General features: G+C 44.7%; 1 protein-coding gene across 1 annotated transcript in view; it reads right to left on the bottom strand.

Moving 5' to 3' along the window:
• The window catches only part of LOC138642704 (acetyl-coenzyme A synthetase, cytoplasmic-like), a 69,479-nt gene extending 43,724 nt beyond the window's left edge, over positions 1-25,755 (bottom strand). Inside the window, exons 1-6 of the mRNA XM_069731059.1 lie at positions 25,416-25,755; positions 24,312-24,507; positions 6,627-6,718; positions 3,112-3,215; positions 1,302-1,374; positions 982-1,057 (exon numbers count right to left, since the gene is read on the bottom strand). Coding sequence (XP_069587160.1) covers positions 982-1,057; positions 1,302-1,374; positions 3,112-3,215; positions 6,627-6,718; positions 24,312-24,507; positions 25,416-25,566 — 692 coding nt within the window. The 5' untranslated portion in view covers positions 25,567-25,755. The remainder of the gene's footprint in view (positions 1-981; positions 1,058-1,301; positions 1,375-3,111; positions 3,216-6,626; positions 6,719-24,311; positions 24,508-25,415) is intronic.
• Between the last annotated feature and the right edge of the window lie 499 nt (positions 25,756-26,254).

Genomic DNA, 26,254 nt, shown 5'->3' with positions numbered 1-26,254 from the left:
AACCTTACCTACAAGAAAAACGGTATAATGTGAGGGACGGTGAAATGTACATGTGACAGAGATATAGAGTGGTTATCCTCCTTGTGCTCCGAGCGCTGGAGACAATCCTATGATTTAGAAGGTTCGGTTTATACTAGCACTAGATTAGGCTCCATCGGGTTTTTGCTGAATAGATCTATGGCCAAAATAGATTCTTGGTTCCACAGGCACTAACACAGAAATTTCTCAAATGGAGTTATTTTTCAATCAGTTTTATAGAGGACCTTTCATCACATTTCACAATCCAGTGTGCCTACATTATTTAATAGATCTCTAATGACCCCCGATAAACATTGGATCAAATCGTTTGGCTCCCCTGATTCTCCCAAATGCAGGATGTTCAGATCTAGGAGGTAGCCACTGCCAAATTCATCTGGCAGTGTATTTTCTGGAGAATAAAAGGATCAGCTGATGGGAATTTAACAGGCTGGGTCCTTCTCTTCCACAGCATCATCTGCCGAGGGGAGAGAGTCAGGAGGCCCCCCATTAACATTAGACTCTCGGCAGATCATTATTAGTTAAATCTCTAAAGTCAGCCACACCTCATATTGTTGGCTGATCCTGCTGATATTTGCTGGCTCGGCCACCTTTAAAAGTCTCATTTGTTTGGGAGCCTTCACACCACTTGAGACTGGTGTACTCAAATTGAAAATCCACATCCTGATGGCTATATAGTACCAATAATAAATACGGTAATCTTTTTAGGAGTCCATAGTTGTTACAATATTCAGTGGTAACATTATAATAAAAGGATTATAAAGCCAAACTGACATGAATTTTCAAAAGTAAGTACACCCGTCTCATTAGGTTAAAGATTTATTTAATACTGAATTATGAAATCTAGTGACAGATCCACACATTCCTTTTATACCTGTGTGTATTTTATTTACTGTAATATATTCTATAGAAATGACAACAGGAAAAGGATTTAGAAAGTCATACTTTTCCTTGCACTTTTGGATAGCCTCATCTGCAATATGCTTCAAGTTGATGATTTTTTCTCCTCTGAATACCCCATCTTAAAAAGAAACATTAATTTTTTTCCATGATTGATGGCCACACAAATGTTGGATCAACAAATAAGCGCGTGATTACACATGGTAGATTTTCTTTAGATATTTCTGCAATGGTCACATACTTTTCAAATTGGTTTCTAACAATTGTGCATATGTCCAGGAATAACTACATAATCATACATGAAACAAGTTCTCCCCAAACACCTGCCACATGAGAAGGTGTCGGGATCAGTAGACTTTCCATACCTGCAGTGATCAGGACAGCACACTGGGAGTCCAAGATCCTTTCACAAAGTGAATCAGAGGAAAAGCCTGCAAACTAAATAAGGTAGAAATCAAGAACATGCTTATTACTGTAAGATTCCAAAACGCATCTTGTGGGCAACATGCATGAAATTAACAAACGTTCATGTTGGACCATTGGTTCATGCAGATACACAATGAGGGTCCATGTCACAATCTTTAAAAAAAAAAAAAACTACTGGCTTGGAGGTGACCATAGTGGAAGGGACCATACACTCAGACAGCTCCGAGGTTGTATACACTAACATAGCCCATGTTTGTAATCCCAAAATCTCAGCAATGATATCATTCCAGGCTGACTTGTCTCATTGTTCTAGTGATGAAGCTTCATCAGATGCCACATGCAGATCACAGGTACCATTCATAAAGTCATCCTTACAAGTGAAGGAGCAAATTTCCTCATAGAGGGATATTTTAGGCCATCACAAGCATTGGACTTTCCTCCCGATAATGAGAAAAGTAGTCAAAGCAGTTGAATGTTAAAAGATTTTACTCAAAAACTCATTCTCTTCAAGAGGATGATGTCTTCAGGGTTCAGTTCAATAACATTTATTACCTCAACAAAGATACATACAGTACAGACCAAAAGTTTGAACACACCTTCTCATTTAAAGATTTTTCTGTATTTTAAGGACCATGAAAATTGTACGTTCACACTGAAGGCATCAAAACTATGAGTGAACACATGTGGAATTATATGCAAAGCAGTCATCAAAGCAAAAGGTGGCTACTTTGAAGAACCTAGAATAGAAGACATAATTTCAGTTGTTTCACACTTTTTTGTTAAGTATATAATTCCACATGTGTTAATTCATAGTTTTGATGCCTTCAGTGTGAATGTGCAATTTTCATAGTCCTGAAAATACAGAAAAATCTTTAAATGAGAAGGTGTGTCCAAACCTTTGGTCTGTACTGTATATGATAACCACTGGGCCCACTATGAGAACAGGTTCCTGTGACCATCGTGTACATGGAGTAGTAGTTCATATACACACTGACCTCTCCTTTCAGTCTATGAAACCAGAATTGTGCATGTGGGACCACAACTCTGAGACAGTGATTTGTGGGGAGGAGATTGTGGTGTTGGTGGTGGGTTGGGAGGCAATGATCTTACCCCCATAAATCATATTTGCCATATGTTCATTCTTACAGCATGGAAGATGGACAAGACGCATCTCTTCACCGATTTAAAATCAGGAAAAAACACAAGTAAGAAGAGACAAAAGCCGGCCACACACGTACAATAGCCGATGGCCATCAGCTGAACCCCAACTCCCCTATACACATTAATGTACAGCGTGGCCAAATCTTTGGGCTTGAAAAGAGAGATTGGACAGAGCGGCTGACAGACAGCAGCATATCTGCTGAATAAAAAGTGCCCGATCCTTATCTCCCACATCATCATCGGTTATGAGACCCCCATAACATTAGATTGATTGATGACCTAGCCCAAAATAATGTAATGTGTATGGGCGCCAAAGCTCTAACTTGGGCTATATGTAGAAAAATAGAAAAAGGAAGCCAGCTCACCGCTACATCAGTGGATATAGGTCAAACAGGATGAAGGCTTGTTCCAGCTGCTGGGTGCAGGATAAAAAGATTGTTTTAATTACTGAAATATTCTTAAAACATGGCAACAAGACGTCAGGGAGCTGGACAATCCTTCATCCTTTTTGTCCTGTAACCAGTGCTACCATGCCGCAGTAGTGACATTTACAGGCTTTGAGACCAATGTTAAAAAAGAGGCACCTACCACTATAGAGTGAACTGCGCCAATTCTTGCACATGCCAACATGGAATATACCAGCTCTGGGATCATTGGCAAATAAATGGCCACCCTATCTCCTTTCTTCACTCCTTGAAAATAAATACAAAAACAAGATAAATTGAAATCAGAATGGAGGGCACCTTACAACCAACTTTTACAGCATAACTAAAATATAGATATTTATTGGGTGTAAGTCTCCTGCACACAGTAACACGAGTCTATGATGTATTGTGCGCCAGGAGGACAAGACCTGGATAGGATTTGGCTCAGCATAATAGTCACCAATGATGGACCCCATCTACCAGGATGCCTGTATCTGAAAACACAATGCCATCATTGTAATTCCCCAACACTCACTATACAGCAGACATGAACGTTATCACCAACTTGGGTTTCCTCGATAATACTAAGCAAAGCAATGATAACGAAGTCATCTGCTACTTATACCCCGTGAATTGTACGTTATCTCAGCGAAACTTACTGACACGGCTTAAGAAAAAACCACTGCGATTCCGTATCTTTATTACGGATGATTGTAAAATATGGCCTATTACTTCACTTTGTCAGAAGACACCAGAACGCAATCTTCAGCTTATCAACCTAGAAGCGTTTCCTGTGCTTTCATGACGTCCTCACCAGAGTATCAAACAGGAGCTGTGGGTTATGGCAGACCCATGTTATCTCATTTTGTGATGGCAACATAATGGATCCCATAGACTTGGGTTAGATCTGTCTGATCTACCATGCTATTCTGACCATTAGGAGTAAAGAAAAAAAATCAACAAAGATGGCACCACTGGAAAAATACTTAAGAGTTGGTGCCTTTACTTTACCCGATGTGTTGGGACATGATTTTGTAGCACTTAAGAGGATATAGCTATGACAGGTTCTCCTCCTGCTCTTCTTAGTGTGGATTTCCTCACAGACTGCACAGATCTCCAGTCCATACAGTGGCTACTGCTGGAGGAGCATGTGATCAGCCTTGTCCAATAGAAAGATTTCACATGGGAAAAGTGCTTTTCTACTGGAGAAACTGAGGGCAGGTCTGGTCACTGCTCCTCCACCGGCAGCCATTGTATGGACTGGAGAACTGTGCAGTCTGAGGAAAGCTGCTCGAACAAGAGCAGGAGGAGAACAGGTCATAGCTATAGAGTAGTAAGTGCCACAAAATCATGTTCCAACACATCTGATAAACAATAATTAGGGCCCCGATTCATCAAAGCTTTGTCACAAGAAAATTGGAGTACAAAGCTTTGAAAAGTTGCAAAAATTTTGCAGCTTTATTCAATTTTTTCCCACTTCCATCAAAACAGGCAGAGCTGAAGCAGGACGGGGATGTGCAGGGCTGTGGATTCGGTGTCCATTTTGGTGGAGTTGAAGTCAGTATAAAATTGACCGACTCAGACTCCTAAAATATATAATAAATTGGGTTCAGTTCAGTGCAGGATGTGCTGAATATATTTTCACAAGAATTTGTGAAAGTTCTGAAATGTCCTATAAATGTCTGTTCTGTTCCTGATCCAAGAATCTCGGCTCTTAGTGGAGATGAATCTGTGCTGCACTTTATGCACATGCTCAGTAGTGACGCTCCACCTCTATCAGAGGAAAAAGGCACTGGGAAGGAACGCCTGCACTCATCTAAGAACTGCGCATGTACAGGGAAACAGGATTAAGGCAAGTAAATAGCTTGATTATTAAATCATAATGGTGATAAAATGTCTGCTACCATTTTACTACAGTAAATTTATCACTTAAACAGGAGCCATGTATAAGGGATTCAGTTTTGGAGACGGGAGTCAGAGTCAGAGAATTTGAGGAGTCACAGTCGGAGTGGGAGATTTAGGTTACTGACTCGACAGCCCTGGGGGTGTGACACCACCGGTCTTCTAATTCTTGAATCTTAAATCTTATTCTACTCACTGACTGGAGTAAGATTTGTGGTGGGGTGCACACTACTTGTCAGGTATTCCGGATAAATTAAGAGACATGCACTTCTTAATGAATCAGAGGCTGCTAACTCCACCAAACTCTCTCCTCAAGATCTCTTGACAGAAATGATCTATAGCCCCAACTGCATTGATTTAAAGAAATATAGTCTCCAAAGTTGGACAACCCCGTTAAAAGCGTTATTCCCATCTACCCATAGGATAGGTGATAGCCTGCTGTGAAGTGCACCCACTTGAGTAGTGTGATAGTCACACCAGCACAGCACCACTCCGCTGAATGTCTGGGAGACAGATTGCTGAGCGGTGCGCTCGGCTGGTCTTCGGTGCTCACATAAGAGTGTATGGAGCGGCACTGTGGATGATCGACCTCTAAGAGCCCCGGTTCCTGGGATTGGTGGGTGTCCCAGCACTACTCGGATCCCTCATCAAAAGGTTAGGGGATAACTTTTAAATTTAAGCCAGAGAGGAGCGCCCCACACCCTCACCCATAACAAACCTGCACATTGTAGCACAGATCACATAATCCATATTCTGCAAAGATATTGTGAACATTTGCCATAGATGTCAGACTAGCCGGTGCAAAACTAAATCAAGTCATTCATACAACAGGCCGCATTTCTGGGCGCAATGAGCAGAAAATGACTAACTGGATATGGTTATAAAATGAGTAAACTATTGACAGAGAAGACATTTAACATCCGCGTCTGTAAATGTATCACTCGTTTATATGTTCTGTTCTGGTTATGTAATGCTTCTAATGTTATGACATCAACATAAATATTCATTTATGGGACGGAATGTCTTCATACTCATTAGACAACCTAGTTTTACAGGGCAGCAGTGTCACTACAATGGCCACATAAAATGCTCAGCTCCTGGTCACCATTCGTGACCCCGAGAAGGAAGCATGTCACACTCTGATCCACCTGCCTCATTATAGTGAATGGATTCACCGCTTCCCTTGCACAGTGGCTACAGGGACCCCAATGTATAACTTGCGATGCAACCACTTCTGAGGATTGGTGGGAGGGCTATATAATAAATAAATAAAAATCCCACTGATTAGGGAGTAATGCCATATCTAAAAGCTGTGTTTTCATAGAGATGTATGAGAAGGTTACAATATATATTCAAAACTCCAAAGAATCACACCTAATGCTTTTGGGTTTTTTTATCCACAGGATAAGTGGAACATGTATGAAATCAAGAGGGCAAGGATTGTCCAGACCCTCACCCATCCAGAGAAGGCCCTCACCCATCCAGGGGTCTCACAGCATGTGGGAATGCTCACTGACTTCCACATATTGTCCTCCCATCAGCGCCAAAGAAGTAAAAGGAGCAGCAGTCACGCATGTGCACCATCTCTACATTGATCCAGGGAATTTTGGGCCCCATTTTTGAAGTTAGTAGGGGTCTCAAAAGCCAGCCACCGACAATCATACATTTATATACAAGATTACATTAAACATTGTATATACAGTAATAAAACCAACCATATTCAGCAAGTATTTGTACGGATGTGTTATCTATGTGGACATCTTAAACATTATTTACCTAAATTCCTCAAGACATTTGCCGCCTTGCACACTTGTTTGAGTAATTCGGCATAAGAAATGACTGAAGAGTCGCAGGGAGAATTGCCTTCCCTAAAATACAAAATTAAGAGTATGTCAGTTTTATTCCCCTAGCTTTATGAGAATATTTGATACCAGGCCACATTGCCCCCTTCTTCATGTACGGAGGAGAGATCTCGATCTCAGGTGCACCCTTCTCTGACTGTGGAGCATTCTTATTAAAAGGGTAAGTTCACACTGGGCGGTATTTTTTTTTTAGCGTTTTTTTCCTGCAGCAAAACCTGATCATTTGGGAGAAAAGAAGCTGCAAAAAAAAAAAAAAAGTTTTCCTTGTTTTTTCTTGCGGCTTTTTTATGCTTTTATGTCATGCTAGATTTGTCTGATGTTCATGCTGTAAGTTTAGTGTAAAAAAAAAAAAAAAAAAAAAGTCCTATTCCATAGAATCAAGCTTTGGCACAAAAAACGCAGCAAAGCCCGATACCTACATTTTTTCACCACCCGTAGCCTTATATGAGCATCAGCACCATAGACTGCTGTTAGTGTATTGTTTGATGCCAACAGATCAAAAGTTGCCAGTTTTTGGTTTTATTTTATTCCTGCTGCTCCCTTGAATGATCTTTTTTTTTCTCCCCACCATACAGTTCCATAGATATGGGCCTTCTAATTTCATGCAAATTTTTGCCTTCACCAATGGAGCACAATTCTCCGAGGTCATGTCTCATGGCTGTTCTGCAGATTGCATTACCCCCCTATAAGCAACGCCCCCTTGGTACAGACCATAAAAATTATCACTAAATAAAAAAGGAAGGCCCATATCACTGGAATCATATTTGAAAATGAGAAATATTTAAAAAAAAAAAAAAAAAAACACAACACACACAGCACCCACACATCACAATACACAAAATGCAAAAACTGATCATTTTTTTATCCTAGTTACAGGCCCTCTTTCACCTGCCACCCTGAAGACAAAGTTGACAGCCAATAATTCCCTTTTATGTGGACCACAAATGTTAAGCTCTACTCAGTATAGAATTCATTATATATGCGGTGTTATATACAAGACAACACTAATACACAATATTAGAGACAAGATTGTCATCAGGCAATTCAGCAGTTAACGGGACGCAGATCCTTTTGTGGTGTGTACACTAGCGAGTCCTGAGCCCTGCCCTATGGACGTGGAACCAAATGTTAAATAAACGACTAGGTAAAAAAAAAAATAAAAACAAGTCAGTGGAAATATTACACCTGTCACTAGAAAAATATTGGCTGCAAAGTAATCTATTCACTTCACAACATGCCAAAGGAAATAATAGTCGACTAGACTTGGCTTACTTAGGAGAAAAGTAGAAAAAAAAAAAAATTCATGAATTTCAAGACAATACATCATGGAACAGCACTAGTCACTATTAGAACATTAGACTTTTCCTCACTGCGTTAAATGCATGAGAGCTTGGTGGTTTGCAATATATATATATATATATATATATATATATATATATATATATATATATATATATATATATATATATATATATATATATATATATATATATATATATATATATATATATATATATATATACACACACACACTAGATGGTGGCCCGATTCTAACGCATCGGGTATTCTAGAATATGCATGTCCACATAGTATATTGCCCAGCCACGTAGTATATTGCACAGTGACGTAGTATACAGCAGAGCCACGTAGTATATTGCCCAGTCATGTAGTATATTGCCCAGCCCCGTAGTATATTGCACAGTGACGTAGTATACAGCAGAGCCACGTAGTATATTGCCCAGCCACGTATGTAACAGGTTACAAAATAAAAAAGAAACATACTCACCATCCGAAGAGCCCGTTGTAGTTCCGGCGCTTGTGTGCGGTGCACCCAGCAGCTTCCGGTCCCAGGATTGGTATGAGCGCAGGACCTGTGATGACGTTGTGGTCACATGACCGTGACGTCATGGAAGGTCCTTCTCCCATAGCATCTTTGGAAGCGGAACCTGCCGCTTGCAGGGCGGAGGTTGAGAATAACGTTTTTTTTTTATTATTATTTTTAACATTAGATCGTTTTACTACGCAGCATCAATAGTAAAAAGTTGGTCACACGGGGTTAATAGCTGCATAACCGGAGTGTGTTACACCGTGCTCTGGTAACGCTGGCATTAACCCTGTGTGAGGGCTGACTGGAGGGGAGTATGGAGCAGGCACTGACTGACTGCACATCAAACGCATAAAAAAAATGCATGAAAAACGCAGGTGACCTGCCAGTGACCTCAGGTGCAGATTTTACATGCGTCAAATCCTGATGTAATACTGAACGTGGAAACATACCCTTAAAGAAAGTCCAGTAAGAGTGCTCAATACATTTTCCCTGTATCATTTCTCATTATTATATATAACTTAAATAATGGTCATCTATGGATGATTTCTTTGCCTGTGCTGATTGGATGGGTTGTTACCGACATCTGGTGAGAATTTCATGTCAATAACACCTTTATGAATATATTTACTTAGAAAACTGGTGACGTGTTCAATACTAATTTCACCAGCTGTAGATACACATATACTGAAGATAAGTGCAACAGAAAGTCTCCGGGGAACCTCTTTAGCGTGGGAGGAGAGCAAGTAAACCCCCACTGATCACAATTTTGGACACATCTGACATGTCAAATGTTTGTTTTTTCCTAAGCACGCATACTGTAAACTTTAAACCAAAAACTGGTTATAGATAATTTTTAAATAAATTCTCAAATGTCATATTCAAGTAAGTTTATATTAAGACCCATATTAAATCAGGAAACGTGTTCCTAGGAATGCCCTTTCCCAATCAGTCCGGCAATTATGCTCATTCATTGGGAGCGATAATTTTTAAGCAAGCTTAAAAATAATCGTAGTAGTGTTGAGCCACCCCCCTAGTGTTAGAGTTCGGTTCATCGAATTGGGGCGTGTTCGATGAACACCATCGAACCCCATTGAAACCAATGGCAGGCAAACAAACAAACACATAGAAAACACCTTAAAGGGAATCTGTCACCTGAATTTGGCGGGACTGGTTTTGGGTCATATGGGCGGAGTTTTCGGGTGTTTGATTCACCCTTTCCTTACCTGCATGTTGGCCGCAATATTGGATTGAAGTTCATTCTCTGTCCTCCGTAGTACACGCCTGCGCAAGGCAATCTTTGAGAAGGAGAGAGCTGGAGGGAGAGCGGACACCCCAGAGCTGAGGGGTTAGATTGAGAAAGGAAGAAGGCAGTGTAGCTTGCTTCATGGGTGGGCTACTCTGCTGGCTAGCAGACACTGAAGCTTTGGAGCAGACCTCTGAATCCCAGGCCATAGTATGTGTAAACAGCTCTGCAGACTCAACCATCTGTGTTACCCCAAGCCATAGTGTATGTAGTTTCTAAAGGTTAAAGGGGGGGGGGGGGGCGACCCCACCCACCTGGAATTGACGATGCCAATGTCATGTAAAACATAGCAAGGAGACTCCAAAAAGAGTCTCCATTTTTTCCAAAAATTGGGCCACAGACACCACTCAAGTGCCATCACTTTCGCCAGAGTTTCTTAAAATGGTTGGTGAGGTGATTTTCAAAAATCATCAAGCTTTTAGTCTCCCCAGGATGACACGGGTAGAAAAGTCCTTGCGGATCCAGGATTTGTTCATCTTGATGAACGTTAGTCTGTCTACATTGTCACTGGACAGCCGCGTGCACTTTTCTGTCAGCACACCACCAGTAGCGCTGAACACACGTTCAGAGAGAACGCTGGCTGCGGGGCACGACAAAATCTCCAAGGCATGAGTGGCAAGCTCAGGCCATTTTTCCAGATTGGAAGCCCAAAATGAGCAAGGGTCCAGTTCCACAGTTATGGCATCGATGTTAACTTGGAGATACTCCTGTACCATCCTCTCTCTAAGATTTGGCTGTGCATCAGACTTCTTGTCTCCTGTGGCCTTGCAAAGGATGGTCTAAAAAAAAAAAATCTTGAAACGATTGGAAAAAATTGCTGTTATCACCAGATACGATGTTACTGTTACGGTTTGAGTGATGACTCGACTGTCCCACGCTTGGCAAGTTAGAACTCAGAGATTCACTACGTGCACCACTGGTGTTTTGTGGAAAAGCAGATGTAAGATTCTGTAACAGTCTCTGCTGATACTCCAGAATGCGTAAATCCCTTTCTATGGCAGGAATTATTTCACCAAATTTACTTTTGTACCGGGGATCTAAGAGTGTGGCAACCCAGTAGTCGGCATTACTTCGGATTCTGACAATCCGACGGTCATGTTGCAGGTAGTGCAGCAAGAAGGCACTCGGGTGTCTTGCGCATCCAGGAGGACCAAGTCCTTGTTGTCTTGGTGGCGGCGAGGTGAGAATCATGCTTCCTTCCTCTGCCCTCTCCCCCCCCCCAATCTCGCACAACAGAAATTTGATCAAGGTCTCCCTCATCTGATGAGTCTTCCATGCCCAGTGCCAGTTCATCCTCCACTTCTTCCTCGGCGCCTGCACCTTCCTCAACAGTTTGGCTGCTACCATGCGCCCTCGGTAATCCCTCTCCCCCACCCTCCAATGCCAGCCGCCTTGGTGCTGCCGACAGTCTGGACCGGAGATATTATCCCTTCCGCATACGACTCCTCCTGTTCCTCCACTTGTCCCACCACCTGACTCCGAATACTGTTTAAGGTGTGCTCCAGCATGTAAATGACCGTAATGGTCATGCTGATAATGGCATCATCAGCACTAAACATCTTCGTCGCTATTTCAAAAAGGGTGCATATGTCCCTGATTTGAGACCACTCCTGCAGCGTGATTTGCCCCACCTCTGGATCTCGTTGGCCCAGGTTATACGTCATAACGTATTGCACCAGGGCTCGTCGGTGCTGCCACAGTCGCTGCAACATGTGCAGAGTTGAATTCCACCGTGTGGGCACATCGCATTTCAGCCGGTGAACTGGCAGGCCCAATGACTTCTGTATAGATGCAAGTCGTTGAGCTGCAGGATGCGAATGGCGGAAGTGAGCACACAGCGACCGTGCCCTCTGCAGAAGCCCATCTAGTCCGGGATAGTGAGATAAAAATTGCTGGACAACCAGGTTCAAAACATGAGCCATACAAGGCACGTGACATTGCCCCGGCGAAGGGCCGCACCCAGGTTTGCAGCATTATAGCACACGGCCTTCCCTGGCTGCAGGTTCAATGGAAACAACCATTGATGGAACTCGGTCTCCAGAGCTGACCACAACTCCTCAGCTATGTGACTCACATTTCCCAGACATTTCAAGGTAAACACCGCCTGATGCCGTTGAGCCCTGGTGACAGCATAGTAAGGAGGTGTGCAGGATTCCTTCTGCGCAGTTAGAACGCGGGTGGCATTACCAGACAGGCTTTGGGTGCAGGTGGAGGACCGAGAGGAGGTTGAGGAGGCAAAAGCAGTGGAGAAACTTCTAGATACAGAGGATCGACGAGCAACTCGTGGGGACGGCAAGACTTGGACAGCAGCCCCTTCTCCTGCTGTCACCATAGTTACCCAGTGCCCAGTCACCGACATGTAACGCCCCTGTCCATGTCTACTCGTCCAAGTGTCTGTGGTGAAATACATAAGCTACTTACCGGTAGCGGTGTTTTTCAGGAACCCATGACAGCACCACGAGAGAGGGGATCTGCCCTTCAGGGACAGGAAACCTACAGACATAAAAAGGGTGACACCTCTCTCCCTCGTCAGTTGGTTTTCATAGCATGAGAGGACCTCCTAGGTTAGTAGCATATAAACAATTTTAAAACATGGTACAATTCACCCAGTGAATAAACTTAGGACTTAATGGAAATAAGGTTTTGACCCACACAAGAAGAGAGGGTAGGGAATATAAGAGTGCTGTCATGGGCTCCTGAAAAACACCGCTACCGGTAAGTAGCTTACGTATTTATTCAGTCGCCATGACAGCAACACGAGAAACTTTCAGAGAAGTAAAAGAGACTAGGGAGAGACAACTGCTTCAAGCACCCTTCTTCCAAACGTGAGATCGGAGGAGCTACCCAAATCTAGTCTATAGTACTTAAGAAAAGTAGATGGAGAAGACCATGTGGCCACCTTACAAATGTCTTCAATCGACACCTCTGATCTCTCTGCCCAGGAAGTAGCCATGGCTCGAGTGGAGTGAGCTCTTATACCTTCTGGAATCTGCACACCACCTGCTGAATAAACCAAAGAAATTGCCTCCCTGATCCATCTAGCTAATGTGTTTTTGGACACTCTAAGTCCCTTTCTAACTCCCTGGAAGGATACAAATAGGGAATTATCTTTCTTCCAAGTGTTAGTAACCAAAATATATTTAAGAAGACATCTTCTTACATCTAGCGAATGGAATTTTCGCTCTATCATTAGTGGGGTTAGAACAGAACGAAGGTAGAACCACTTCCTGTAATCTGTGAAATTTTGAAGCTACTTTCGGAAGGTAAAAAGGATCAGGTTTCAAGATAACTATCTTCTCTAAACTGCATATATGGAGGCTGTCTAGATAGGGCTTGCAGATCGCTAACCCTTCTTGCGGATGTGAGCGCGACTAAAAGGGCCGTTTTAAAAGATAGGATCTTAATCGGGACAGTGTCAATAGGTTCAAATGGTGCTTCCATCAGAGCTGCCAGTACAAAATTTAAGGTACCTTCACACATAACGATATTGTTAACGATATCGTTGCTATTTGTGACGTAGCAACGATATCGTTAACAATATCGTTATGCGTGACAGCGACCAACGATCAGGCCCCTGCTGGGAGATCGTTGGTCGCTGAATAAAGTCCAGAACTTTATTTCGTCGCTGGACTCCTGCTGACATCGCTGGATCGGCGTGTGTGACACCGATCCAGCGATGTCTTCACTGGTAACCAGGGTAAACATCGAGTAACTAAGCGCAGGGCTGCGCTTAGTAACCCGATGTTTACCCTGGTTACCATGCTAAAAGTAAAAAAAAAAAAAAAAAACACTAGACACTTACCTACCGCTGTCTGTCCTCCAGCGCTGTGCTCTGCACTCCTCCTGTACTGGCTGTGAGCCGGAAAGCAGAGCGGTGACGTCACCGCTCTGCTTTCCGGCCGCTGTGCTCACAGACAGTACAGGAGGAGTGCAGAGCACAGCGCTGGAGGACAGACAGCGGTAGGTAAGTATCTAGTGTTTTTTTTTTTTTACTTTTAGCATGGTAACCAGGGTAAACATCGGGTTACTAAGCGCGGCCCTGCGCTTAGTTACCCGATGTTTACCCTGGTTACCGGGGACCTCGGGATAGTTGGTCGCTGGAGAGCTGTCTGTGTGACAGCTCTCCAGCGACCAAACAGCGATCCGGATCGTTGTCGGTATCGCTGCAGCGTCGCTTAATGTGAAGGGGCCTTAAGGTCCCATGGAACCAATTTCTGCTTAATAACTGGCCTGGACCTAGTTGCAACCTTGAAGAACCTAGATATCCAGTGATTGCTGGCTAATTTACTATTGTACAGCGCCCCAAGAGCTGACACTTGAACTCAGAGTGCTTGTGGCTAAACCCATCTCTAAACCCCTTTGTAAAAATTCCAAAATTTTATTAATACAGAATTTTTTGGCCAATATGTGCCCCTGAGACCTCTAAAAATTTCTTGCAAATTCTGACAAATGTTTATCGTAGACATTTTCCTACTCTTTAATAAAGTATTTACTAGCTCTCGAGAAAAACCCTTCGCTCTTAGTAATGACCTCTCAAATTCCACGCCGCTAGATGTAAATTGGCGACTCGTGGATGGAGAATTGGGCCCTGGGAGAGGAGATCTGGTATCTCTGGAAGAATCCAAGGCTGGGAAATGGACATCTTCCTCAGCCATGGAAACCATGACCTTCTGGGCCAGAACGGGGCTATCATGATTACCCGAGCCCTGTCCACCTGTATCTTCCTCAGAACTATTGGGATTAAGTTTAGAGGAGGAAAGGCGTAAGCGAGATTGAAGTGCCATGAAATTAAGAGAGCGTCCACTGCATATGGGTTTTCCCTGGGGTTTAAGGAGTAGAAACGATGTAGCTTTTTGTTTTCCTTACTTGCGAAAAGGTCTATATCTGGGCACCCCATAATTGTACAATCTGATTGAAGATGGTCTGATTCAATGTCCAATCTCCCTGTCCGAGCTTGTTGCGGCTTAGGATAGTCGGCCATGACATTGAGCTTTCCTTTTATGTGAAGAGCCATAAGAGATACTAATGTTTTTCGGCCATCTGAAAAATACGATCCGCAACATCCATTAACGAACCTGACTGAGTACCTCCTTGATGGTTAATATAGGCTACGGTCACCTGGTTGTCTGAAAAAAATCTGACATGTCTACCCTGTAGGGGTATAAAAAAAAAAAAAATGTAAAGCGCGTTCTACCGCTAATAATTCTTTTAAGTTGGACGATGAATTTTGCTCAGATTGAGACCATAGTCCCTGGACCCAACTATCCTCCATGTGCGCTCCCCATCTCCTGGGACTAGCATCTGTAGTCACTATTTGGGACACCTCGTTTGTCCAGAGAACACCTCTACGTAAATTTTGTATATGTGTTCACCAATGTAAAGATTGTATAGAATCAGTGGATAGTGAAAAAAAATACCCGACAAGTGACGGGTGTTATGTAAAACGCCCCACTCTAGTGTTCTGGTGTGATATTTTGCCCAGAGGACTGCCGGAATACACGATGTGAGCGATCCTAACAGTGACATTGCCTTTCTTATAGAGACAGATTTTTTTTAATTACTTTAGTTACTAGTCGTTGGATCCTATCTACTTTTGCATCTGGAAGGCGGCATTCCTGCCTACCAGAATCTATGAGACGACCCAAAAACTCCTGTACTTTAGAGGGTTGTAAACGGGATTTTTTTAAATTAATGATCCAACCCAATTCCTGCAACATTGAAGTCACCTTTCCTAACTGGTCAGTGCAGTGTGATTCCGAATGTCCCACAATTAATAAGTCATCTAAATAGGGAACTATTAACCTTTGTCAGGCTGCATAATTTTACAACGTTAACAGGCTGCAGAGGTACAATTGTACCTTCATATATTTTATTGAAATTTGGCCAATATATTCTGGGCCAAAACTGCAGAGATGTCACGAAATTTCAGCCCTCTACTACAGCTTTTCGAAAAAAAGTTATTGCAATTTTAAAAACGGAATAGTTACAATTGTACCTACTCAGCCGGACGAAGGTTAAGATGTCCTAATCGCGAAGGTGCGCCATGACTTCTACCATTATCTTAGTGAAAACACAGGGTGCAACCGCACCACCAATGGGAAGTGCTCGGTATTGGAAGTGCTCTATTGTGCCATTAATAGAAACTGCCACTCTAAGGAATTATTGGTGGTCTGAGTGTATCGGGACGTGATAATAGGCGTCTTTCAAATCTAAGACAACCATGAAGCAATTGTTAAACATAAGCTTTATTGCCCTCTTTACAGACTCCATCTTGAAGGAAGGAACCAGGAAAAATGTATTTAGGCCTTTTAAATTAATGATGGGAAGGAAGGACCCAGCAGGTTTTTTTTAATCAGGAAGAGGGGGGAATAAAACCCCTTACCTCTTTGTATTGTTGGTACATTAACCAGCACTCCTTTTTGCTGAAGTTCCTGGACTTCCGATTCCAGTGCTAATTGTTCTGCAGAGGAAGAACGGACAGGTGTTAGACAAAATTTATCTTGAGGAAACCTTTGGAACTCGAACCTTAGACCAGTTGCAATAATACTGAGGGCCCATGGCTATTGGAAATCTTCAACCAGGCCGGGTAGAAGGCTGAAAGTCTTCCCCCCACCTGGTCCAGCAGTCATTGAGTCTTTTTATAGTCCCGAGAGGTGTTAAACATATATCCTCTACCTCTTTTTCTGTTACTGTCATATCTGGATCTTTCTCTGCTTGATCTTTTGCGGTTGAACCATCTTTTATTGTATTCCCGTCTGTATGAGAGTCTTCCTAGAAAGGGAAATTATAAAAAGCTATCGCCTGCTTTTTCTAACAGCTCATCCATTACTGGTCCAAACAAGTGCGCCCCCTCACAGGGAATGCCACACAATTTTGATCTGGCTGGTAAATCTCCTGGCCAACATTTTATCCATAAAGCCCTGCGGGCCACATTGGACAGGGCTGAAGATCTGGCTGCCAATTTCACCAAATTTGCCAAAGCGTCTGAAAGAAATGCTGCTGCTTCTTGAATTATAGGAAGGGAGGCTAAGATCTCATTTCTAGGAACTTTGTTTTTAAGTTGATCTTCCAGGCGGTCAAGCCACACCATTAGCAACCGTGCTGTACAAGTAGCCACAATTGCTGGTCTCAGAGATCCCGCCGCCATTTCCCAAGTACCCTTAAGAAAAACGTCAGCCTTTCTGTCTAACGGGTCTTTTAGATTGCCTAGATCCTCAAACGGTAGCGAGGTCTTTTTACACGCTTTGGCTACTGCCGCATCTAGCTTCGGGGCTTTATCCCATAAGGATGAAGCTTCTTCCTCGAATGGATACCTCCTCTTAACCGCCGGTGGAAGTGATCCTTTCCGGTTTCTTCCACTCCCTTGTAATTAAAGCTTTTATTTTATCAAATCACTGGAAAAGATCTACGGGATTTTTTATCTAACCCCTTAAACATTATGTCCTGCATGGAGCACTCCGACTGGGGCTCTTCAATCCCCATTGTATTATTCACCGCTTTAACCAGCCGATTAATTCTATCTAGTGGTAAGCAGGAGTGTCCCGACTCAGCGTCCATGGATGAAGAGGAAGATTGAGAGGGATCTGAGCTTAGCTCGTCCGAATTTGAACTAAAGTCCGACATTGGGGATCTAATTTTTTTCCCCTTTTTAGAATCTGATTTTTGGGATTTAATAGAACTTCTGATTTTCTGTCTAACCATATCTCTTAAGGCAGACGTAAGGTCAGGGGCCTCTTCCTCTATTAAACGCTGTAAGCAAGGCTTGCACAACCTTTTCTCATAATTATCCAGGAGTGGTTCTCCACATTCGCCACACTCCCTGTGTTTGGCCTTGGTGGAACATTTTCTCCCCTAGAGAGAGGGAACATAAAGAGGGGCAGAGGATCATTAAGTGAACGTTCCGTAGATCACTTACCCCGATGCGTGGTTCATGGTACCGTAGTTAGTGGGGGGTCCCTCCTGACCGGTGAGGTTTTACGACCTGATGACTTCTGAACACTTTTGGCTCCACCAGCGCTACTACTACCACTAGATCACCGCTGGGAGATAGGATGGGTCTCTTCAATGGTCTGAGGCTGCTGCCGCTTCTCAAGCTGCGGTGATTCCTGCTCCAGCGACTCCATTTGAATAAATGGGTCTGAGACACTTAGCAGCTGCCATATCCTCCTTAAATATGCCCCCAGCGGTACCTCCCCCGGATGGGGGTCAGCAGGATCTCCATGTGACCTGCCCAGCACCAGCGTGAGGACTGGCTTCCCCCTCCCGAGGCCGCGCCCCCAGCTGACAATTGGGCCCCCCAGGCCGTGCCGCACCCGCTTTCGCCGTCCATCCAGAGGGATACGCCATGATCTGGCACGGCTTCACCGCACATGCCTGGTCGCATCATCAGACTGCGCCGCCGGCCTCGCCAGGGAACGCCCCTTCCGGACGCGACTGCGGCGCCTCCTCAGACACCCGGACACGCTGGCAGCCGTCCGGACCGAAGCACTCACCTCCGCAGGACACGACCAGACCCAGAAAGGTCCACCAGACACGGCCCCAGGAGCAGGCACCACATACTTACTGGTACCTGTGGTGATGGGTCATTAGGAAGCAAGCCGTTCTGAAGGCTGCTTCCCTCTGCTGACACCTACACAAGACAGTCCCCCTGCTGTGTGGTGCTTCCTGCGTCCTGGACAGTCCGAGGTAGGGGTCCTCCCGCTACCTGCGTCGGACCACCAGGACTGGGTAGTCTTCTTTCTTCAACCTCCTTCACAAAGTCTGCCTGAAGAGGTTCATCTGTCAGGGACAGGAAACCAACTGACGAGGGAGAGAGGTGGCACCCTTTTTATGACTGTAGGTTTCCTGTCCCTGAAGGGCGGATCCCCTCTCTCGTGGTGCTGTCATGGCGACTGAATAAACGCACCCTGTCACACACAGAGTTTCTCAAGGAAGTGGTGATGTTGTGTGCGACATGCTGGTGTAGCGCAGGCACAGCTTTCTTTGAGAAGTAGTGGTGACTGGGCATCTGGTAGTTGGGAACTGTGATGGACATAACGTCTCGAAAATCCTGTGTCCACCAGGCGGAAAGGCAGCATTTCTGTAGCAAACAGCTTGCAGATGGTGAAATTCAACCTCTTAGCTTTGTCATGGCTAGGAGGAAATGGTATTTTACTTGTCTACATCTGAGGGACCGAGAGCTGGCTACCGTGCTTAGACGAGGTTGAGTAGGGTGTCCCAGGCAAACTGCTGGTCTGTGAGGAAGGTGCAGGCGGAGATATTATGTTGCTTTGATCAAAATGTGGTGGTCTCGATGTCGGAGAACGCTCAACACCAGCAGGTGTTTCCACTTGCAAATTTCCTGACGACCTGCCAAGCACACTGGCATCCTCCTCCACTTCCTCTGCTGACCTCATGGCCTGGCGGACTGTGGGTTGACAGTAAGTGGGGTCTCCAACCTTGTCATCACCCTGTGTGTTCCTCTGCTGACCTCATGGCCTGGCGGACTGTGGGTTGACAGTAAGTGGGGTCTCCAACCTTGTCATCAACCTGTGTGTTATCACACCCTTCGTCCTCAGAGCCAACCTTTTCCTGCCTTACCGAAAAGTCAAGTTTTCGTTCCAATCAGGTATCTCAGTCTCATCATCATCTTCCTCATTGTCTCCACCAACAGGAGTTACAGTTTGGGAACGAGGATCTACATTATGCTCAGAACTTTCTTCATCTGGGCCTGGATCCGACTCACAAAGATTCTGGGCATCAGTGCAGATCATTTCCCCGTCTGGATTCACAGAAGCTCTACCCCACGGACACAACCTTTTTTCCCCCTTTCCAACACGCCTATTCCCCTTTCTACCAGCAGCAGGCCTTTTGCCACTCATTTTGATGCTTAACTAATTGGCAACTCTGTAGTTGTTGGCACAAAAAAACGATGGATGGAAACCGAGCAGAACTGAGTGGCCAAACTGTGGTACTGGCCCAAAACGATTTACTCGGTTAGATGCAGTAAAAATTTAGATACACCGGCGGTGAAGCTAGCTTCACAGGCGGGCTACTCAGATGACTACCAGACAATGCTACTAGCCCAAAAGGATTGGCTGAGCTAGATTACACCAAATGCTGTGACAAACACTTGCACAGCACTGGCACAGACCTGCCTGGCAAAAAGTGCTAGGAACTGCTGTAACCTACCCTGAAAAGGCTGATATTACAACTAGTCCCGACTCCCTAAACCTATCTCTCTCTGTCTAACAGAAAATTCGCTCGCAATTAACACTCTTAGACTGTATAGCACCCACAGCAGCAGCGGTGTCGTCTAACACTAAGCTGCAGCAGTGAGGAAATGGTGGCGACAGGGAAAATGGCTGGTTCTTATAGGGCAAGGACATGTGACATACACAGCCAATGACACATGCCCTTGCTTGTGTGCATCACATGCACATTGCTGTGTGTGTGTGCACTGCTGATAGACTGCACCGCCCCACTGTAAATGCGGGAAAGAAAAAAAAAAAAAAGGAGATCGGCATTATTTCAGCACAGATGTATGGGGGGCCCACTATACACTGAAACAGTCTATTAACATTGATAAACCGTTTTAATGTGAAAATCAAGTTAAGCTTTTGGTGAACGAACAGTTATCGAACAGAAACTCGAACAGCCGAATTTTAAGCAAATTGTTCGAGTTTGGCGAACGACTCGAACACCGCCCAAAACAGCTCGAATTTGAAATTTGTTGAACAGTTCGACTCGAACACCGCTCATCTCTAAACCGTAGTCAGCAGCGTATCGCTCCATATAAACAGGACAAGTGCTGCCAATAACACTATACTCTATGTGCACAGAACCAGCATATCGGCCATTGTTCTCTTAGTAAAGAACATTAGTAGGCAGTTAAAGGACCACTGACAGGCTTGTGTGTAGCTATTCGGGGGTCTTAACAGCCGTGTTCAGCACATCCTTAGGACTGGATTATGAGCTAGTACAAGACATCAATAGGGATGAGATAACAAGTTTGACTTGATCTAAAATTATCTTAAAAATTATTAGCATTGACCTCGATAGCACAAAGCTCTTCCCTTTTTCTGTCGTCATTGTTCTATATAAAGATAACAACTCTGCTAACGAACGTCTGAAGAATATCATAAATGTGTAGCTCTCAGCCAACCCCGATAATGTGTCATTACAAATCGTTTCCTCTGTGAATGGACTGTACATAGTGTAGTTAGCACCAAGTACCGGTCCCAATGTCCCCCACCTGGACTATATAGGCCAGAAGAAGCATCTATCTGAGGTCTTTGTCATGTCTATCTCCCATCTACGGTGAGCGGTCAATCATTCCCTGAAGTCAGCAGTCACAATGGTGTAAAGGAATTAGACAGGTTGGATTTTAATCTGAATCCGACTTTCAACCTGAAAAAAGTAACCCCAATAGTGTGTGGTGCCAGCCCATGCCTGCGCCCACCATAGAAGTCACAAAACTGCTCATCTGACCAAAAAGGGCACAGTTATGGGGGAAATATACAATAGGTTTAGCTGAGCCCCAGCAAGCACGTCATGCTTACGAGGACCAGGTTCACCCAGACTTTACAGAGGTGCTTATACAAGGCCACAGAATTAGGCTGCCGTCACACTAGCAGTATTTGGTCAGTATTTTATATCAGTATTTGTAAGACAAACCCAGGAGTGGAATAGAGGAAAAGTATAATAGAAACATATGCACCACTTCTGCATTTATCACCCACTCCTAGTTTTGGCTACAAATACTGATGTAAAATACTGACCAAATACTGCTAGTGTGACGGCAGCCTTAGACTCACAGTAATACAGCTTTGTTATATCTAAGAGAATCCTGCTTCTTTCTCCTCCTTCACGGATCATTCATTTTCAATTCAATGGGAATCTGTCTTACGTGAACACAGATTTTCCTGTTACTGAGACAGGAGATGCCAGTTAGTTCTCCATAGAACATTATGCGCACTAACTGTTTCTAGGAGAACTTACAGCAGAATGTCCATTTCTGCCTCTAGTTCCTTCTTCTGCAGAGTTTTAAAAGCACAAACTGTCAGTTCTCAGTGGTGGCACTATCTGACTTCAGAGTACAGATTTTACTCAAGAACCAGGAATGAAAAAGAAGTCTACATGGTGAATGAAGTAGATTTCTCTGATAATAACCAACTATGTAATGGATCTTATCATGTATAATATTGGTTTATTAAATAAAATTAACATACAGCAGTGAGTAATGAATCAGCGTTCCCTGTGTGTCACTGTCATTCGGATCTATCAGTGCGTCCTTTAAGGTCATTCAATATCTACCCTGCAAGGCACTAAGAATATCACTAAGCGGTGACACACAGGCTCGGATCCTTTGTAATGAGGACAGAATGTAGACCTTCTCTGTTCATTAACATGATGCAATGTGGACTGGCCCAAAACTGAAGTTATCTTCAAAATCTGGGTCATCTTCAAAATCACCTCGAAGGCTTGGGTGAGACGTCTTCTGCGCCTGTAATTGGATAATAGCCGTTCAAGCACTGGAGCATTTGGATAAGGGCAAGTACCCATATGCGAGAAAAACGGATGAGTGCAATCTGATTAAAAAAAATAAAAAAATATCGGATTGCACTCTGACCAGTGTTATTCAATGAGTTACATCTCATCTGTGATTTTTTTTTTCTCAGCTGAAATCAGACTGCGAGTGCTGTCCGATTTTTATGCACCGGTGTCCTTTGAAAAGCCGGTAATTTATGTGCCGCATACAGTAAAAATCACACTGACAGGTTAGAATAGAATAGTAATATACACATAGAATAGATAGATATACAGATGTCCGTGACACACATGTATATATGTATTTGTATTGCACAGAAAGATAGAAGAAAAGCTGGGAATTAACCTGCCTTTAAAGTACCGTAGTTAATGAGTGACCTAGAAAGTGGTTTCCATGTCCTTCAATTGGAAACTAAATGAAATCTGTCAGCAGTTTTCCCTCTGTAATCTGAGAGGAGCACGATGAAAGGGCTGAAACCCTTCTTCCTGCGATATGCCACTTGCTGGTCTGCATTTCATCAGTTAAATTAAATCAAATCACAGCCCACACCACTGAATGGCAGGTTTTTGTGTACACTAAATTGACTAAACCAGGGGTCCCCAACTCCAGTCCTCAAGGCCCACCAACATGTCATGTTTTCAGGATTTCCTTAGTCTTGCCCAGGTAATAATTGCATCACCTGTGCAATGCAAAGGAAATCCTGAAAACATGCTAAACGACACCTAATCCTGTAGTGATTGTCTCCTGCTAATAAAACACTGATTTTTTTTCTTTTTTTATTGAAACCACAACACACAGCCCAATAAATGACATCACTGGAATCAGGGTATCAGCCCCTACATCATGCTGCTCTCAGAGAACATAGCAAAACCTGATGACAGATCCCATTACTGATTTACTTACTGTATTTAGGTGACCCCCTTTCCTGCAGTTTAGGAATTTCAACAAATGCAGGAATAAAAACTTCCTAAATCAAGAAATGGGATCTCAAATCGGGACATTGGCGCAGATTTCATAAAGGATTGCTGCACACAAGTTTTATTAGGTTCCGTTTGCACACAACATTTTAGTCACTGGATAATTTCTTCAAAGGGAATTATGCCTGGTCCAACAATGGATTTTGGTCACCCCCCCAAGACCGGGGTAACAACAAGAAGGAGTTGTGTTGGTTTTATAGTTTCTATTTTTAGAAACAGCATTACCCCAAGGAACCTAACAAATTCTTTAAATAGTACAGAAATTATGTTGCATGAACAACGGCTAAACAAGTAGATCCACTCGAACAGCCGGTTCTATTCTTCATCTACCGCTGCACCAACCGGAATTTCTGGTCATCATCTGCTACGGAGTAAGATGGCTATAATGTCACTTACAACCAGGTTACGGATAGAAGTACGGATCTGTGGTCGGCATACTGGCCATCAATAGACAAGCGACCGCTCTGTTACTCCCAAATCACCCCATCCCGAGCGAAGGACTCGCCCAGAAGAGAAGACTGGAAGTGGAAGCACAGCCCAAGTCAGATCTGGACAATGTTACGCAGGTTCCTCCACATGAATGAGGCGTCCGTGTGGAAAATAAATAAATATGGCAAGATGTAATAATCGCACCAATTTATGTCTGTGGGTGGGCAAAAAAATGAAATAAAAAAATAAAATTATATATACAGGGGTCTAAGGGGTAATGTTTCTCCTTGTGGAGAGTGACATACCAGCTCTGGCTTGTCAAGGTAAGGAGGCTTATTCGCCGTGCAATGCTCCTCTGGGAAATTAAATATGCAAATTGCCTCTTCAGAGAAAAAGAGGACTTGAACTCCATAGCGCCACCTGTTGGAAGTAGCGATCCTACAAGTCATAATCAACCCTTTAACGAGTCTTGCAATATGACTTAGGATAAAAGCCAAATCGGTATCTCAATTCGCAACATGCGAATACATTACCAGAGATATGCCGTCTTGTCCCCAAGGTTCTTCTCCAGGACATTTCTGTCCACGACATTGTAGCAGACGTTGGTCTTGGCCCCGCTCATGAACTCCACAAATATTTTTCCTTTGGTGATATCAAAGTTATAATCCAGCACTTTGCCAGTAGGGGGCGACTTCCAGTAAAACTCAGAAGCCACATTCAGCCAAAATTCTGGGCAGAAGGAAGAAAAGGGCATCATTGGGAGCACATCACTGCTGCAACGCAAGCTTTACTAGGGCTCTTCAGACAGAAAAGTCATTCATTAACCCTTTGATATTGCTGTATTTAGACACTGAGATCACCTGTGTTGGGTGTATATTATGCAGTCCTATGTAAAACTACACATAATGCAGTCTGGTACTCAGTCAGCTCTGGCGCACCCACAGGTCACCCGCTCAGCTCTGCCGCACCCACAGGTCACCCGCTCAGCTCTGCCGCACCCACAGGTCACCCGCTCAGCTGTCACCCACTCAGCTGTCACCCACTCAGCTCTGCTGCACCTACAGGTCACCCGCTCAACTCTGCGGCACCTCCAAGTCACCCGCTCAGCTGTCACCCGCTCAGCTCTGCCGCACCTCCAGATCACCCGTTCAGCTGTCACCCACTCAGCTCTGCCGCACCCACAGGTCACCCGCTCAGCTCTGCGTCACCCACTCAGCTCTGCCGCACCCACAGGTCACCCGCTCAGCTGTCACCCACTCAGCTCTGCCGCACCCACAGGCCACCCGCTCAGCTCTGCCGCACCCACAGGTCACCCGCTCAGCTGTCACCCGCTCAGCTCTGCCGCACCCACAGGCCACCCGCTCAGCTCTGCCGCACCCACAGGTCACCCGCTCAGCTGTCACCCGCTCAGCTCTGCCGCACCCACAGGCCACCCGCTCAGCTCTGCCGCACCCACAGGTCACCCGCTCAGCTGTCACCCACTCAGCTCTGCCGCACCCACAGGCCACCCGCTCAGCTCTGCCGCACCCACAGGTCACCCGCTCAGCTGTCACCCACTCAGCTGTCACCCGCTCCCACACAGGTCACCCAGCTCTGCTACATGGAGATGGGCATAGTGGCCTCTACAGGAGGAATACCTTGAGGGTTGTTGATGGACTTCTCATACAGATCCTTGTATGTCCTCAGATCTGGAACGTGGGCATGCTCCTGCAGGGGCTCTGCGGGCTGATAGGTCTTCTCCTCGTCTTCTGGAGCCCCCTGAGACGTCGCCTTCACCTGGCTTGGCATATTGGCTTCTCAAACACGTTGCTCCGAATTTAGGAACGACTTCTTGGCGAGTGCCCCCTCCGGCAGCCGTGTGTATAGGAACACAGGTGACCGGGACCGGACTACCTGGGATTTAGCAGCGGTAATCCCTCCTCGCCGCCTCCTCACTCGCTGCTCTCTCGATCTTGCAGCAGGACCCGATTTGTGAATCTCGCCCGGGTCTGAATTCTCATAAGTCACCATCCAATCAGTGAACGCCCTGCTCACACTCCTTTTTTCTGATTGGCTATGACGCGCTCGGCTCATCTCTTGCCATTGGAGATGTAGCGCACACAAGACGGTGGAGTCAGCGGGCGGAGGAGGCGCTGCTATAGTCTGAGGGGGCGCTATAAGGGGGAGGACCTCAGCTGTACTGCGAGGACGATAGGAGAGAGGGTGCTGCTATAGGGAAGAAGGTAGAGGGCTCTGCTGGAGTCTGAGGGGCAGGGCTGCCACTAGAAATTTTGGGGCCCCATACTGGCAAAATTTTCGGGGCCCCCTTGAAACTCCGCCCAGGCTCCACCCAAGCCCCGCCTCCAGGCTCCACCCCACGAACTGTCCACAGTCCCACCGCCATCTCTTGGAAAATCTCCACTTCTCACCTATCACACATTAACAGTTCCCATCACCAGATCACACATATAGCCGGCAGCTTTTGTTTTGGCCAAAA

The sequence above is a fragment of the Ranitomeya imitator genome, chromosome 6 (assembly GCF_032444005.1).
Source record: "Ranitomeya imitator isolate aRanImi1 chromosome 6, aRanImi1.pri, whole genome shotgun sequence".
NCBI classification, from domain to species: Eukaryota; Metazoa; Chordata; class Amphibia; order Anura; family Dendrobatidae; genus Ranitomeya; species Ranitomeya imitator.
This window is presented reverse-complemented; position numbering and strand designations above follow the sequence as displayed.